The 16,099-nt window shown below is 42.4% G+C and overlaps 1 protein-coding gene across 2 annotated transcripts in view; it reads left to right on the forward strand.

The window, feature by feature from the left end:
• Positions 1–359: 359 nt before the first annotated feature.
• The window catches only part of PLET1 (placenta expressed transcript 1), a 28,367-nt gene continuing 12,627 nt past the window's right edge, over positions 360–16,099 (forward strand). For both annotated transcript variants that reach the window (XR_014231832.1, XM_082343582.1), the window contains exons 1-3: positions 360–6,265; positions 10,676–10,877; positions 14,377–14,438. Coding sequence is in view for 1 of the 2 variants with exons in the window: in XM_082343582.1 (XP_082199708.1) it covers positions 5,983–6,265; positions 10,676–10,877; positions 14,377–14,438 (547 nt within the window). In the remaining variant the exon portion in view is untranslated. The remainder of the gene's footprint in view (positions 6,266–10,675; positions 10,878–14,376; positions 14,439–16,099) is intronic.

Raw genomic sequence — 16,099 nt, forward strand, 5'->3', positions numbered from 1 at the left:
CTTGCCCCTCCCTCTTCCCTCTCCTCACTGATAACTACTAGTTTGTTCTCTAAATCTATAAGTCTTTCTCTGTTTTGTTATATTCATTCATTTGTTTTATGTTTCAGATTCCATATATAAGTGATAACATACAGTGTTTGTATTTTTCTGTATGACTTACTTCACTAAGCATAATAACCTCCAGGTCTATCCACATTGTTGCAAATGGCAAAATTTCATCCCTTTTTATGGCTGAGTAATACTCTATTCTACTACATATATATATGTAATAGTAGATAGATGCACATACACACAATAGAATATATATATATATATATATATATATATATATATATATATATATATATATATATAACAGATTCTTTATCCAATTATCTGTTGATGGACACTTAGGTTGCTTCCATATCTTGGCAATTGTAAATAATGCTACTATGAACATTGGGGTGCATGTATCTTTTCAAATTAATGTTTTCATCTTGTTTGGATTTCTGGATCATATGGTAGACTCTGTTTTCGGTTTTTTGAGAAATCTCCATACCATTTTCCATAGTGGCTGCACGAATTTACATTCCCCCCAACAGTGCACTAGCGTTCCCTTTTCTCCACATCCTCTCCAACATTTGTTATTTGTGGTTTTTTGATGATAGCCATTCTGACAGGTGTGAGGTGATATCTCATTGTGGTTTTGATTTGCATTTCTCTGATGATTAGCAATGTTGAGCATAATTTCGTGTGCCTGTTGGCCATCTGTATGTCTTCTTTAGGAAAATGTCCATTCAGGTCTTCTGCCCATTTTTTAATTGCATTGTTGGTTTTTTTGATGTTGAGTTATATGAGCTGTTTATATGGTTTGGATTTGGATGTTTTGGATATTATATATTTTGGATAAGGATATTAGTCATATAATTTGCAAATATTTTCTCCCACTCAGTAGCTTGTTTTTTTCTTTTATCGAGGGTTTCCTTTGCTGTGCAAAAGCTTTTAAGTTTAATTAGGTCCCATATGGTTGTTTTGGTTTTGTTTCCTTCATCCTTAAGAGAGATCCAAAAAATATTGCTACAATTTATGTCAAAGAGGGTTTGCCTATGTTTTCTTCTAGGAGTTTTATGGTTTCCAGGTTTACATTGAGGTCTTTAATCCATTTTGAGTTTATTTCTGTATATAGAGTGAGAAAATATTCTAGTTTCATTCTTTTACATGTAGCTGTTCAGTTTTCCCAGCACCATTTATTGAAAAGACTGTCTTTTCCTATTGTATATTCTTGCCTACTTTGTCATAGATTAATTGACCAAAAGTGTCGGTGTTTACTTCTCGGCTCTCTATTCTGTTCCACTGATGTATGTGTCTGATTTTGGGCTAGTATCATGCTGTTTTGATTACTGTAGCATTGTACTGCAGTCTGAAGGCTGGGAGCATGGCGCTGCCAGCTCTGTTTTTCTTTGAGATTATTTTGACTATCTTATCTGGGGTCTTTTGTGTTTCCATACAAATTTTAGAATTATTTTTTCTTGTTCTTTGATAAATGTCAGTGGTATTTTAATAGGGATTCCACTGAGTCTGTAAATTGCCTTAGGTAGTATGGTCATTCTAACAATATTAATTCTTCCAGTCCCTGAACATGGTAAATCTTTCCATCTGTTTGTGTTGTCTTCAGTTTCCTTCATTAGTATCTTATAGTTTTCTGAGTACAGGTCTTTTACCTCCTTAGCTATTTTATTTGCAGGTATTTTATTCTTTTTGATGCTATTGTGAATGGGATTGCTTTCTTAAAATTTCTCTTTCTGATAGTTCATTGTTAGTGTATAGAAATGCAACAGACTTCTGTATATTAATTTTGTATCCTGCAACTTTACCAAATTCATTGATGAGCTCTAGCAGTTTTTTGGTGGTGCCTTTAGTGTTTTCTATGTATAGTATGATGTCATTAGCAAACAGTGAGTTTTACTTCTTCCTTTCCAATTTGGATTATTCCATTTTTCTTCTCTGATTGCCATGGCTAGGACTTCCACAACTATGTTGAATAAAAGTGACAAGAGTGGGCATCCCTGACTTGTTCCTGATCTTAGAGGAAATGCTTTCAGTTTTTCACCATTGAGCATGATGTTAGCTGTGGGTTTGTCATACATGGCCTTTATTATATTGAGATATGTTTTCTCTATGACCACTTTCTGGAGAGTTTTTATCATAAATGGATGTTGAAGTTTGTCAAAGCTTTTTCTGTATCTATTGAGGTGATTATATGATTTTTATTCTTCAGTTTTTTTAATATGGTGTATCACATTGACTGATTTGCAGATATTGAACCATCCTTGCATCCCTGGGATAAATCCCACTTGGTCATGGTGTATGATCCTTTTAATGTATTGTTGGATTTGATTTCCTAATATTTTGTTGAGGATTTTTGCATCTATGTTCATCCACGACACTTGCCTATAATTTTCTTTTTCGGTGATATCTTTGTCAGGTTTCAGTATCAGGGTGATGCTGGCCTTGTAGAATGAGTTCAGTGAAGTTCCTTTGCAATTTTTTGGAATAGTTTAAGAAGGATAAGCATTAAGTCTTCTCTAAATGTTTGGTAATATTCACCTGTGAAGGAATCTGGTCTTGGACTTTTGTTTGTTGGGAGTTTTTCTTTATTACTGATTCAATATCACTATCTGTAATTGGTCTGTTCATATTTTTTATTTCATCTTGGTTCAGGCTTGGGAGACTGTACATTTCTAGGAATTTGTCCATTTCTTCTAGGTAGTCAATTTTTATTAACATATAGTTATCTGTAGTAGTCTCTTAAGCTCCTTTGTATTTCTGTGATGTTGGTTGTAACTTCTCTGTTTTCATTTCTGATTTTATTGATTTGGATCCTGTCTTGGGCCCTGGGACCTCTGGCTGCAGGGCCCTAGGCGTTCCAGGTATAGTGCGTGTGCACTAGTGTGTGGGGCCAGGACCTGAGCCTTCTAGTGGACAGGGCCTTGACCGGGGTGGCTGTGGGCTCTGGGGGTATTAAGGTAGCCTGCCTGCTAGTAGGTGGGGCTGTGGCCCCCACAGGTAGTTGCTTGGTCTGAGGTGTCCCAGTATTGGTGCCAAAAGCCTGGTGGGTAGGGCAAGGTCCTGGCATTAATTAGCTAGAGGGAGGATCCCAAAATGGCACTTGCCAGCACCAGTGTCCTTGTGGTAGAATGAGCTCCCAGAAATGGCTGCCGCCAGTGTCTATGTCCCCAGGGTGAGCCCCAGTTGCCTCTTGCTTCTCCAGGAGACTCTCCAAGATCAGCAGGTGGGTCTGACCCAGGTCTCTTTCAAATTACTGCTTCTGCCCTGGGTCCTGGAGCATGTGAAATTTTGTGTGCACCCTTTAAGAGTAGAGTCTCTATTTCCCCCAACCCTGTGGGTCTCTGCTGGCCTTCAAAGCCAAACATTCTGGGGGGTTGTTTTTCCAGTGCAAGACCCCCAGGATGGTGAGCTTGATGTGGGGCTCAGATTCCTCACTCCTTGTGAAGAACCTCTGCAACTGTCATTTTTTTCTCAGGGGTATAGGTCTTGATAACTCCTGATCTCCTACTTGTCTCCTTGTGGTTCCTTCTTTATATCTTTAGTTATAGAAGATCTTTTCTGGTAGACTCCAGTGTTTCTCATCAATAGCTGCTCTGTAAATAGCTGTACTTTTGGTATGCCCACGAGAGGAGGTGCGCTTACTGTCCTTCTACTCCTCCATCTTTCCACACTGTCTTGATTACAGTACCTTTGCAGTTTTGAAACTGGTAAATGTGAGTCCTCCAACTGTGTTGTTGTTTCAAGATCATTTTTGCTATTATGAGTTCTTTGTTATAGTTTTCAGTATACAAGTCTTGCACTTCATTTGTTAAATTTATTCAGTATCTTCACTGAATATCTTCAAGTTTATTGATACTTTCTTCTGCCAGTTCAAATCTGTTCTTAAGTCCTTCTAGTGAATTTTTCATTTCAGTTATACTTTTCAACTACAAATTTTCTGTATGGTCCTTTTTACCATTTCTATCTCTTTATTAATATTCTTTTTTGTTGAGACATCATTCTTAACTTTTCTTTTATTCTTTAAACATGGTTTTTGTTAGTTCTTTGAACATATCTATAATGATTGAGTTAATGTTTTTGTCTAGTAAGTCCAACATTTGGACTTCCTCAGGGACAGTTTCTATTGGCTGGGAGTTTTTTTCTGTATACAGAACACACTTTCTTGTTCCTTTGTATGTCTTATAATTTTCAGTTGAAAATTGAACATTTAAAAAATATAGTGTGACCATTGACCATTCTGCACACCAGATTCCCCTCCCTCCCAGGGTTTGTTGTAGTTCTCATTCGTTATTATTTGTTGTTGCTGCTGCTGCTGCTGTTTATTTAGCAACTTTTCTGAATTAATTCATTCTGCAAAGTCAGTATTCTTTATTATGTGTGGCCACTGAAGTCTCTGCTTAGTTAGCTTAGTGGTCAGCTAATGAATAGACAGAGATTTCCTAAATGTCTTGAACCAATAAGTCTCTCAACCTTTGCCAACTTCCTCTCTGTGTGCATGCCTTCACTGGTCAAATAGGCAGTTTACAACTCTGCCTTTGCCTACATTTCTTACTTGTATAGACCCTCAAGTCAGCCAGAGATGAGAGATTAGGGCTTTCTCAGATCTTTTCTGGGCATGTGCATAGCTCTGTACATGCAGATGACCTTTTAGATTCCCAGGAATTTGTCAGAGCTTTCCAAGGCCCCCAACCAACATCTCAGTCCCAGTTTTTTCTTTTAAATTTTTTGCTCAGCTCCTTGTTAGTCCCAGTTGCAACCACTGCTTCAAACAGCTGCAATGTTAAAAACTTCCCACTGATTATTTTCAACAAATACCCTAGCAATAAGGCTGTTTGCACAGAGAAAGTTCTGAAAGCCCTGAGAATTCAGCTTTATAGGCAATTTGAAGACAGGTCATATAGTGACAATTCTCTGGAAATGAAGCTTTTTGGAGCACTCCAAGCCCATTCTGTCCCCTCCCTATTGGCTGCTAGTTTGCTGGTCTTCATGGCTATCATAGTTGCAAGGCTGTTGGTTTCTAAGGCTACTTGAAGAGGTGGGGTAAGAGGGATGGGAACAGGGCAAGTTAAAATGCCTCGATGCTCACTATGTTTAATGAGATTCAGCCACTTTTCTTAAACAAATGCTCCTTGAATTGTTGCAAGTCTTTGCTTAATTTCTAGAGTTCTGAAAAAGTTGATTTAGACTGTTTTTGCTCATTGCTTTTCTGGAGGAGTGGGTTTTTCAGAGGTCCTCACTCCACCATTCTGTAAGTGCTTCTCTTGAAAAAAACATCTATAAATATCTCTTTGATTCAATTCTACATTTTTTGTTTTCTTTCTACTCACACAGAATACATCTCTCCTCTTTTCTCCTTCAGTGAGTGAATTAAAATCAGAGAAGAATTATGAAAAAAACATATTTTCTGATTTTTTTTCAGTAGTTTCCTTGTGCTACAGTAGTATAGAGGAAAGTATCAGGCAGGAGCAAGATGAACCAAAGCTGTTTCTTTCCAAAGAAACAAATATAAATCCAAAAGCACAGTCTTTCTAGTTCTATGATAGTCACAAAATGAACTGGGACAGGAGACATGTTCGATTAAGGAGAGCTGGAAAGGATATGTAATATTCCATGAAGAAAAGTGCTTTAATGCCTGAGTTTCCTGTAGGTAGAAGAGTGTAGTTCCTAAACAGGACAGGTATGTGATAATTACTCAACTCTGAATTTCACTTTGCCAGTATTAACCCCTTCTCACAGCTTCCTTCAAATGTCAGATGCTGAGGTGAATGAGAGGCAAAATAAAACCACGATCAGTACATTCCCCTTCATGAGCAAAACTGGAATTGGCAAAGGGTCATGGTGACAGATACAAGGAGATTCATTCCTGGTGATATCTTGGGCCAAATTCCAGAAGCCAGTTCATCTTAGGGAGGAGTGGGCAGGAGATTTGCATGTATGACCTCACCCAGAAGTTCCAGCCCCAGAGCATATAAACAGGTGAGTTGTAGCTCTTACCCAGTTCCAGGCCCAGCAGTTTCCAAACAGATCAAGACCATGGCAATCCTCAGGTCCCTGCTGCTGCCACTGGGGCTGTTTCTGTGCCTTGGACTGCTGTGTTCTCCTGCCAGCTGTATAAATCACAATGACAACTGCACGTTCTTCAGTAAGGTCATTGCCACCACTTACTCAGGAATCCATGCCAACCCGAACGTCTATAAAAGCAATACAGTCTACACAGGTAAGTAGAAACCATTCTCTCTGCTGTCCTCTGTTCTCTGAGGGTAGATAAAACCGGAATTGCAGAACATACCCCTCCATCCCTGCTCTCAATGACACAAACAAAACATGTGTTTTTGACCCGTCTGGGACACAGAGGCAGAAAGAGGGAGAATGAGAACATGTGAGAGGATGTGTTGGGTGGGACTATTTCCTATTTCTGCATGTCCCCTGTGTGAACCTGAGCCATGGGAGTCATTATATCCCAACACTCAGGTTAACCGAGTCCCAGCAAGAGCACAACTGCGGCAAGCTCTCTCACTTAAATAATTTGGGCTTTTTTTTTTTACTTAAAACAGTCGGTATTGGGGGGAGGGGCATTTTTATTATTTTAAGGGATAAAAATTGCACCACAGTTTGTAGTCTTTTCCCATCCACTTGATAAAACAATGCCACCATGGATGATTGTATACGGCACAACTCCAGGAGACGCTGTTCACATTTAGTCTATGGGTGGAAAATCTGGTGAGGTAGACAGGGAAAGTATTACTATCCCACCTGATAAATGAGGAGCCTGAAGCTGAGAGAAGTTAAATGACTTGCTCAGGGTCTCACAGCTAATAAGTGGCAGAACTGCCTCTTGAATCTTAGTCTTTTCATTCCTAATCCAGTGCTTTTCTTTGAGGTGCCTAGAAATATTTTATAAACATCCTTTTTGGGATCAGTCAAACCTACAAGTCAAGGCAAGTGCTCTTGAATAACTTTCATAATAACAACAAATTTAATATGGCTGTTTACATGTACTAATGTATTTAGTCTTCACAATGACCTACTAGGTAGATACTGTTGTCATTCCTTGTTTGTCAATGAGAAAACAGAGGTAGAGATGTTAGTGACTTGCTCAGGTCACAGAGCTGCTTAAATGATGGACCTGGGATGTGAACCCGAGCATCCTAGCTTCAGAGACCCTGCTCTTAACCACTACACTATATGCCTCTCAGTTACAGTAATGAGAGCTAAGACACCATACTGTGTGCTGAGTACTGTTCTAAGGGTAAATGCTATTATCTTCCCCATTTTACAGATGAGAACTGAAGCACAGGAAAGTTAAAGTTTTACCCAAGGTCACTAGTAGGTTGCACAGCTAATATCTGAACCTAAATAATAGCCAAGATTTGTTCTGCTTTGTCTAGCCAGGCCGTCCAGCTTCAGAGCCTGCCTCCTCATCTACCATGTTATCCTGCCTCTCTTAGAACTCTAACCAAATTTTGCAGAGAACACCAGGGTGATATCTATACCCATGCTCTACAGATTCCAGGCTTCAGCAGGAGAATGACTATGGTCTGCCTTCACACACTCATCCTGGCTAGTCCTTTTTTCTATTTTTTCTTGGGGACTGTCACTAAGTGCCTCAGCTGTGGTGGGTCTCCCTACGTCCCACTCCCTGAGGCAGCAGATCTTGTCCTAAACAGGGCAGGGAGGATAATCTTGTGATTCAAGATGAGGACCAGGAGGGCATGTGTGTGACCTTGTATACAGAGCAGGACCTGGATGGTCAGAGATCTCAGACCTCTGACTTAAGGTAACACATCACGACGTGAGGGATTTTGCTGTTGAAATGTAAGAAAAAGAAACCTATCTTGTGAAGATGCAAGGGGTGCAGGACTGGGGGTGGGGGTGGCAGAGGAGCCATCTGAAAGTAGGAAGACAGAAGAAAGAAGAATCAAAAGATGATCCATAAGACCCCTTGAAAGGGAACGTGCTGGATGAGAGGGACATCACAGCATTTACAGAGGCATCGGGTAGAGCAGAGAGAAAGGAGAAGAGGAACTAAGGCTCACTGAATGCCTACTACGTGTCATGCACTTCCCCAAACTTCATGTGATTTCATCTCAGAACAGAAATGTGCTAAAGCTCTGTGATAAACTGACTCACTATAGGAATGATTTAAGTTGAGAATCAAAATCCTATGCCCTCGGAGATGTGATGTACCAGATTCCACACCTAGAATTACACAATAGGCTCCATGATTTCCTTGTGTCATTATAGGAACTTGCTGGGACTTGGGACTTTTGGGGAGACTGAGTAAATGCCCACACAGGCCAACTGCTTCTCCTCATTTTAATATTGAAATTTTTTTAAATTTCAGGGTTTGTGTTAACATTGGTAAGACATGTACAAATGGTTTGGCTGGTTCCAAGACACAACTGTATCTCAGGCAATATCTTAGAACAGGTTCTCTGTGTCTGACTTGGTATCAGTTAAAGAAACTCATACAGTAGTAGTATTTATATTACAACTGCGCTGGCTAAGCATCTGTCTCCATTTTTTACTTCCGTGGGCAAGAAAATCTAACTTGCTTGCCTTTTTTTCCTGAAACTTCAGCTTTAAGGCACTATACAACACTGGATGCACAACTTTTTAAAAATCAATCAATGAGTAGTTATTTAGTGCCCTCCAGGTGCCCAGAACTGGGCTGGTCAGATACATAGGTGAAACTACAGTGTGTAGTACAAGCCAGAATGTAATTAACTCAACTCTCTAGTAAAAAAAAAAAAAAAAAAACTACATGATTCAAGAGTGAGAGGAAAAGAGCCCAGAGGTGGGACATCAGCAGGATCTTGGAGAGTAAGTGGGGATGTGATGTGAGATGAGAAGGAAGGAAGATTCCAGACAGGCACCAGATATGAACAAAGGCCAGAGGCAGGCAAGCCAGGTGTGTCTGCAGAAGCAGAGGAAGCCTGGCTGCCCCAGAGTGGGGGTGGAAACAGCAGAGTGATCTGGGTTATGAGGATCATAAGAGCCATGCGCTGGGTACTGCAAGCAACAGAAGCAGAAATATAAAACCAGAAACGTTTAGAGGCTCTAGAAGAGCACTTTGAAGGTTTTGGACAGGTGTGTGTCCTGATGGAAGTGTTGAGTGTGCAAGTCTGATCAGGCTGAAGCCTGAAGGGAGGGGACTATGGAGGCCAGGAATCTGGATAATACAGATAACTAGGAGGGATGAAAGGCAGATGTAAGCCAGAGAGGGGGGTGGAAAACAGAAGAAAGGACAAAGGCAAGCCCAGGGGAGAGCTGACAGGCTTGATGACTGGATGACACCATCACTCATCACCATCCACCTCACCACCATGCACACACATCTAGGACAAATGTCAGGTTCTCGCTGAGCAAGTCAGGATGGGGGAATCTGGCTCAGCAACGTTGACTGGCAAAAACAGACAGAACAGAGAAATGTTTCGTGCTAAGAAAAACAATGGCAACTTATCCAACACCCACCGGTATTAAAGTCTTTACATTCTTCTCTTCAGTCTCCCAGGAACCTTTCAAGATAAGGTATCATGATCTCCATACAATGAGAGATAATGTCATTATCCTCACACCTAGAACCAACCCTAGTGCAAAGTAGGCATTCAATAAATATTTGTGGAGTGAATGATGAACAGGAAAGAAACCAAGGATCAGAGGTGAAGTGACTTGGTCTTAAATGTTAGGGCTAGGATTCAGATCCAGGACTGTCTAATCCTATTGTGCTACAAGATCAATTTTCTTTATTTTGTAAAGGAGAAGCCTTTAAAAGAATTTGGGGTGGCTGAGAGGGCCCTAGCATTGAGAAATTTGTTCAGAAGGGATCTTCTAAGGGAGGAAATGGACAAACTGAAATAGTCTCTTGAAATTCCCTCCCCATTACACATCAGAAGGCTGAAAATAACAGGTGGAATTAACAAGTGTCAGTGGGGTCCCTGTGGGCACATGCTGGGCTAGGTCAACAGGTGAGACTCACCTGAGTGGAGGGGGTCAGGGAACCCTAAGTGGTTATTTGACAGGTACTTGGATTAGGGCCTCTGGGTCTCAGAGGCCCCCCCTTCCCTCACTCTCAACAACAAAGACCAAGAACATCAGCATTTCTGCAACCAGGAAATAGGCTTTGCTTTGACTTGGCAGTAACAGTCCCTTATTTCTTGAAGCACTTCCCAGGAGGCCCACTTGACCCTTTCACATGCATCCACCCCTTCTCTCCCCATACTCCATTCTCCCTGAGAGAAGGGCAGAACTCTCATCTGGCAGATAGGAACAGGGCTCAAGAGGTTAAAAGTCAGCCAGGACCTCATCCCTGATATGTAGCAAAACCAGGGCCAGAGTACAGGTCTTCTTTTGTTCACCTTTTCCTGTAGAAAACTTGGAAAACACAAAGAAGAACTAGGAAGAAAATAAAAACCATCTATAACCCCACAACCAAGAAATCCCCATAGTTAATATCTTGATGTATTTCCTTCCAGACTTTTTTCAACTTATTTCACAAAAATGGGACCACACTATATTTACATACTACTTGTAACTTTCTTTTTTCACACTTAATTTTGATTTCATGACCCCCATCTCTTGTCTTACTGCACAGATGGCTGATTGTTTCCTTCTCATTTCCTCCTAGTGTCAGTTCCTGTGAATAACAGTATTAGCTCTGTGGTCCTGCGAGCAATGGACCAGCACGACTCAGTCATTGGCTCCTGGCAAAAAGCTGACAAGTATGGCAACGGCAGTGTCTTGTACCACATGAAGAGCCCATACAGCAAGCTCTTCGAGGCAAAATGGGTATCTCCTAGTTCCATGAACATAACTGCAGTCGAGCTACAGTAAGAACCTATCCATATATGATTTGCTTTGGGCTTTTACAATTTCATATTATGTTTGTACAGTTTTATACTGACCTTGGAGGACTCAAAATACAATCCAGATATGACGTGGATAATTCAGTAGCTGTACTCCTTTTCTGCCTCATCGTTCTTTGTCCTACATTTATCTGTAGAAGTTTATACATCACACACACACACACACACACACACGCACACACGCACACACACACACACCAGGTATGCTCAACATGAACAGAAAAGAATTGGTGTTAAAGAAAACCAGAGCTGGATAGTAGCTAAAGCAAAACGAATGAATGAATGAACAAAAACAGATTTTATTCAGGACTATCGCAATAAGAGAAAAGAGACCTCAGTATGGAACAAGTCTCAACTCTGAATACAACATGGGCAAGTGGGAATTTACAGCCCAGGAACAGGGTGAGGGCTCGGTGGATGGAAAATCACTAAGAGGAAACATCAAGACCTGTAAGGGGGCTCTGGCTAAACTGACCTAACAGGATTCTTGCTTAAGGGAGGCCAAGCTGATCTGATATCACCTGGGGGATAGTAGAGGATGAGGAATTCAATCAGATAATAAAGGTGATCAGATATCAAGGGTGGGAGGTTCTTGCTAAACTGACTTATGAGGATTCTGGCTAAAACTGGATTTTACAAGGAAGTGCGCAGATGGGCCTAGGAGAAGGTTCCAGAGCCTGACTAAAGTTTGGTCAAGAAAAGAATCCTTGTCACTGGCACCCAGTTTGCTTCAAATTCTCTATATTCCCTCCTACTCCCACCCAATTCATTCCTATTAGTCTGGGGCAGACAGTACTCCAGAGCCAGGCAGGGTTGGGGGCAGCAGCAGCAAACAGTTAAAAATAAAGACACTCGTCTTGAAACCATCTGGCCACCTGAGCATTCCCCTCTCTGCCAACCCCCAGGGCAGTCCTCCAGGAGCCCTTGCTAAACTGGGGGTGCAGAGAAGCTGCCAGTAGCCAAGAGCCTGGAGGAGGGGTACTCAGCGGCCATTGTTACCAAACCAAACTTGGGTCCACTCACCTGCCGCACAGCAGAGCCAATTTACTGACTCCGGGTTGTGATGAAGGAAAGTGCAGCATTTATTGCAGGCACCAAGCAAGGAGAACAGGTGGCTCATGCTCAAAAGACCCGGCCTCCACAATGGCTTTCAGGCAAGGTCTTTTAAAGGCCACATTTGGGGTGAAGTTTGCAGGGGGCATGACTTTCTTCTGATTGGTTGGTGGTGGTGAGGTAACAGGGTGATGCTTCAGGAATCTGAATCATCAACCTTCTGATTACAACCAGTCTGGGGGTCTACGTGCTTGTGGTCACCATGTAGGCACCATCCTCCACTTGGGCAGGGGTCTTAGTTTCTGCAGAACAACACAAAGATATGTGTCAGATTGTTATATGTATCCCTTGAGGAGAACTAGGACTCTGTTTTATCACTGAATTATTATTTCTTGACTGCTTTCCTTTGTTTCTGCATTCCCTCACTTCCCTAATTAGTAACTGCTTAAGTCTGCTCTTTGGAACTTGAGGAGGGTCTAGGAGACTAAAGCCTTTTTCTACAAACAAGAAATGGGGGGACATGGTGGGGCTTTTGTACGAGGGCGGGCCCCCAGGGTCCTGCTTGGTTTCAGTCCCCCCGTTTCTTTGATACTCTTCAATCCTAAGGGGAATGGGGGTGGGGAGTGGGACAAGAAAGAAAATAAAGTTTTTGATAGAGTGGTTAATCATAAACTCAGCAGGGGATCTCAGTTTTAGAGGGACTCAGTTTCACCATGACACAGAGAATCATTTTTTAAAACATAGATTCATTTTGGAAATGGCTTGCTGGCAGAAAGTGTGATGATTGTACAATAAAACTGGCTTCTTCCTGTTGCACAAAATGGACACACTCAGATTCTGAGGTGAGGCCACCTGGGGACTTTAACAAAAAACTTCCCTCCCAGCTAGGGATTTATTTTCAAGTTCACTTTAAGAACCAAATGTTGAGAGGTCCTTATACTTTCAGACTGCCATTTTGTACTGAAAGGGCAGGTCTGACCATCAGGCCATGTCCACTATGAACTGCCACCAAGTCTCTGTAGACAGCGGTGATGGTGATGCTGCCAAGTCACTCCAGCCCCTCCAGCCATGCCCGGGCCTGGTCGGACCTAGCTGGCTCTGGAGGAGGTGCTATTATGCCCACAGAGCGACCTGCAAGACTAGAATCCAAAGGGAGCTGCTACAACCCAGCCTCACGATGACAGCAGCCCCTTAGAAGCCAGCCAGGGCTAATGAGGGCAATGGTTTTCCCTTCATCTCACCTCCTTAAGGCCTCCACACTCCATGCAACAACAGATAGAACACCAAACGGTGGTGACAATCTTCAAGGGAAGCAGCACATTCCCACCAACAGTGCGGTCTCCAGACCCCTCCTCACTCGCACCTGCTGTGATGCACTGGCCTCTCTGCTTGTTTACGATGTACACATGCAGCCTTGATCAGCGAGGCTGACGAGGGAAGGGGAGCAGCACGTACGATGGGGGAAGCCCACTACGCTGAGTAGGGCACAAAAGGCAACGTGAAGAGGTTCCTGCCCACCGAACTTCACAATGAGGGTTGGGAGGCAGGGCCTCTACAGAAATAATTACTGAGGTTACACAGCACGTCCTCAGAAAGAGCTCCCTGAGCCCCCAGATCAAGTTCCGCTCCCTGTTTACTCACTCTCATCACTGCCACTGCTTCGTCAGAGCACGTATCATGACTGCGATCACTTCCTTGTCAGTTGACTATTCGTATAAAGTCTCCAGGGTAAGAACCACTCCTGCTGTGTTCACCACTGTCCCCTCAGTACTAACCACAGTGACTGGCATGTAGTGCACTCTCATTAATTGTTCAATGTATGAACAAGAGACTGATATAATAATGGACCCAGTGATATCAGAACAACAGACCAAGCTGTACAGATCATTTAATGAACATTAAGCACCTATGACGCTACGTGTCAGGCGTTGTTGACAACAGAACTTGCCCTCGAAGAGCTGGCCCTCCAGTGGCGGGAGAGGCTCACAGCAAGGCAGTGCAGTAGAGGGGCATGTCTCTCAGATGGAGCTCTGTCTGGGTCCATGACAACCAGGAGAAACAATTTCATAGAGGCTACTGTCGAGTCTGTGGGCAGATGTGCCTGGGACTGGTATTACAAGCAGAAAGACTAGCCTGAACAAAGACCAGCCGTGTATACCAGCCTGTGGGGAATTCAGGGTGCTGGTGTTGGTGGGGGAGAGGGATGGACATGATTTTGTCTGGAGCAAAACTGTGGAAGATCTTGGTCAAGACAGTATACAGCAGACCAGTACTGAATGATCTGCTACTTGTGCTGTAAAGAATTTAAGCACAAAAGGAACTAAGAGGTTGGGGTCCCCTGGGAAGGCAGCAATGTGAGCTGAACTTGTGAATTCCTCACCATCATCTCTCATCAATTTGCCCTCCACAGAGTCTTCACAGTCGATTTCCACAACATGGCTAGAGTTTCTTTTACGATGCTGAAAAGAAATGGTAAGTTCCTCTGCAGTCTATTTACATATCTGGCAGTGAAATCCATCGGCCCGGAAAATTATCTTGTGGGTTTCCTAGAAAAAAGTCATGGGTAATCATGTGCCACCCAGATACCAGTTGAGTCTCCCAGAACCTTGAGGTCTACATAAGATTAGCTCAATCCCTTATCCTGTGCCCTGTGGAAAACAAAAGCCAATTCCAAGGGGCCTTCGATTCTCATGGTCACTTGTGGCTCCAGACGCCGGCTTCCTCAGGAGCTGTTTCCATTCAATACCACACAGATGTGGATATGGAAGTTGGTTCCTTCCTCAATTTTCACAAGAATACCACCTCACACAAAGCCTTCATTGGTACAGCAGACTTTACCGAAGGGTTTAAGGGATGAGAAGGGAGATTTGCACAAAGCAGGGTTGATAGCATAGAAAACCAATAATTTCATTAGTTCTCAGAGTGGCCTCTGGCCTCCAGCACAACCACCAGGAATTTCCACTGGCCTTTCCCAGGCTGTAGTCCTCAACTTCAAACCATGCTGAGGCTCCCTGCCCTTCTCCCTTCTCTGCACCCTTCCTTCTCTCTTAGCTCTCTCTCGCAAGCAAAAACAAATTCAAGAAACTGAGGTTCAGAGAAGATAGGTAATTTGCCCAAGGCCACACAGACAGTAAATGGCAAAACTAGGACTCAAATTCCACATCTTATACTTTTCGCGACTTTTCTTAAACTTACTTTAAAACTATAAAGACAATCTTTTTTTTTTTTTCAATGAAGTTTTTAAATACAAGCTTCAACCGAGAAGAAGTCACATTAGTCTTTCTCAGTGTCCAGATAACAGGTCTTCCTCGTGAGCCCCCAAACACTGAAATACATCTAGTACGCTGCGCATTTTCCTGTCAGTCAAGCATTGCAAATGTGATAAAAGGTGTATCTATTTTCAACAACAAATATTAAAGTGATTATGCCTAATGAAACTATTATATGAAAGCCTTAACTGTTTCCTTGGTGGCTTCCCCTCTGTGAAAAGTTTGGGATGTTATTTTCTTTCTCCAGGACATTTTTGAAATGAACACTCATATAGATGCTAGGAAAGGAAAAAAAAAAAAAAAGTTGGTCTCTAGTCAGGACTCCTTAGTTCCATGCTAATAAAATCCAGATTTTAAAAAAAAAGAAAGTGGTTCTGTTCAGAAGTGGTTCTGTTCAGGGCTCAGTGATGTCCTAGAGAAACATTTGCCCTGAGGAAATGCTAAATGAGATAAGACAATGCCACAGAGCTGGAAGGCACCGTGAAAGTGGGCAGAATGCACAGGTCTGCGCAAATCACTTGGCATTTCCCTTCTTCATCCTATAGTCCCCTCTGTGGTTCACTCAGACCCTTGGAAGTATCATTGCCAAGCTCCAGTTTTCCAGGATCAGATAACCCCCCAGGGATGTAGGCCTGGCTTTCTCTGCTTCTCTGCAAGGCAACCTCAGAGAACCAACATGTGGTCAGATCACTGCCTGTGAAAATGACCAATGCCTCAGACACCACAAAAAGGGATTCAAGCATTTGGACAGGGCCTCCTTCCACTTCCTTTAAAGCAGAGTCAGCCATCCTCAAGTCTGGATGGTGTCTAGTACTTATAACCTTTACGTGGAAACTTTGAAATTAGCAAAAAAAATAAAATAAA

The sequence above is a fragment of the Balaenoptera borealis genome (assembly GCF_965194805.1).
Source record: "Balaenoptera borealis genome assembly, chromosome: 11".
NCBI classification, from domain to species: domain Eukaryota; kingdom Metazoa; phylum Chordata; class Mammalia; order Artiodactyla; family Balaenopteridae; genus Balaenoptera; species Balaenoptera borealis.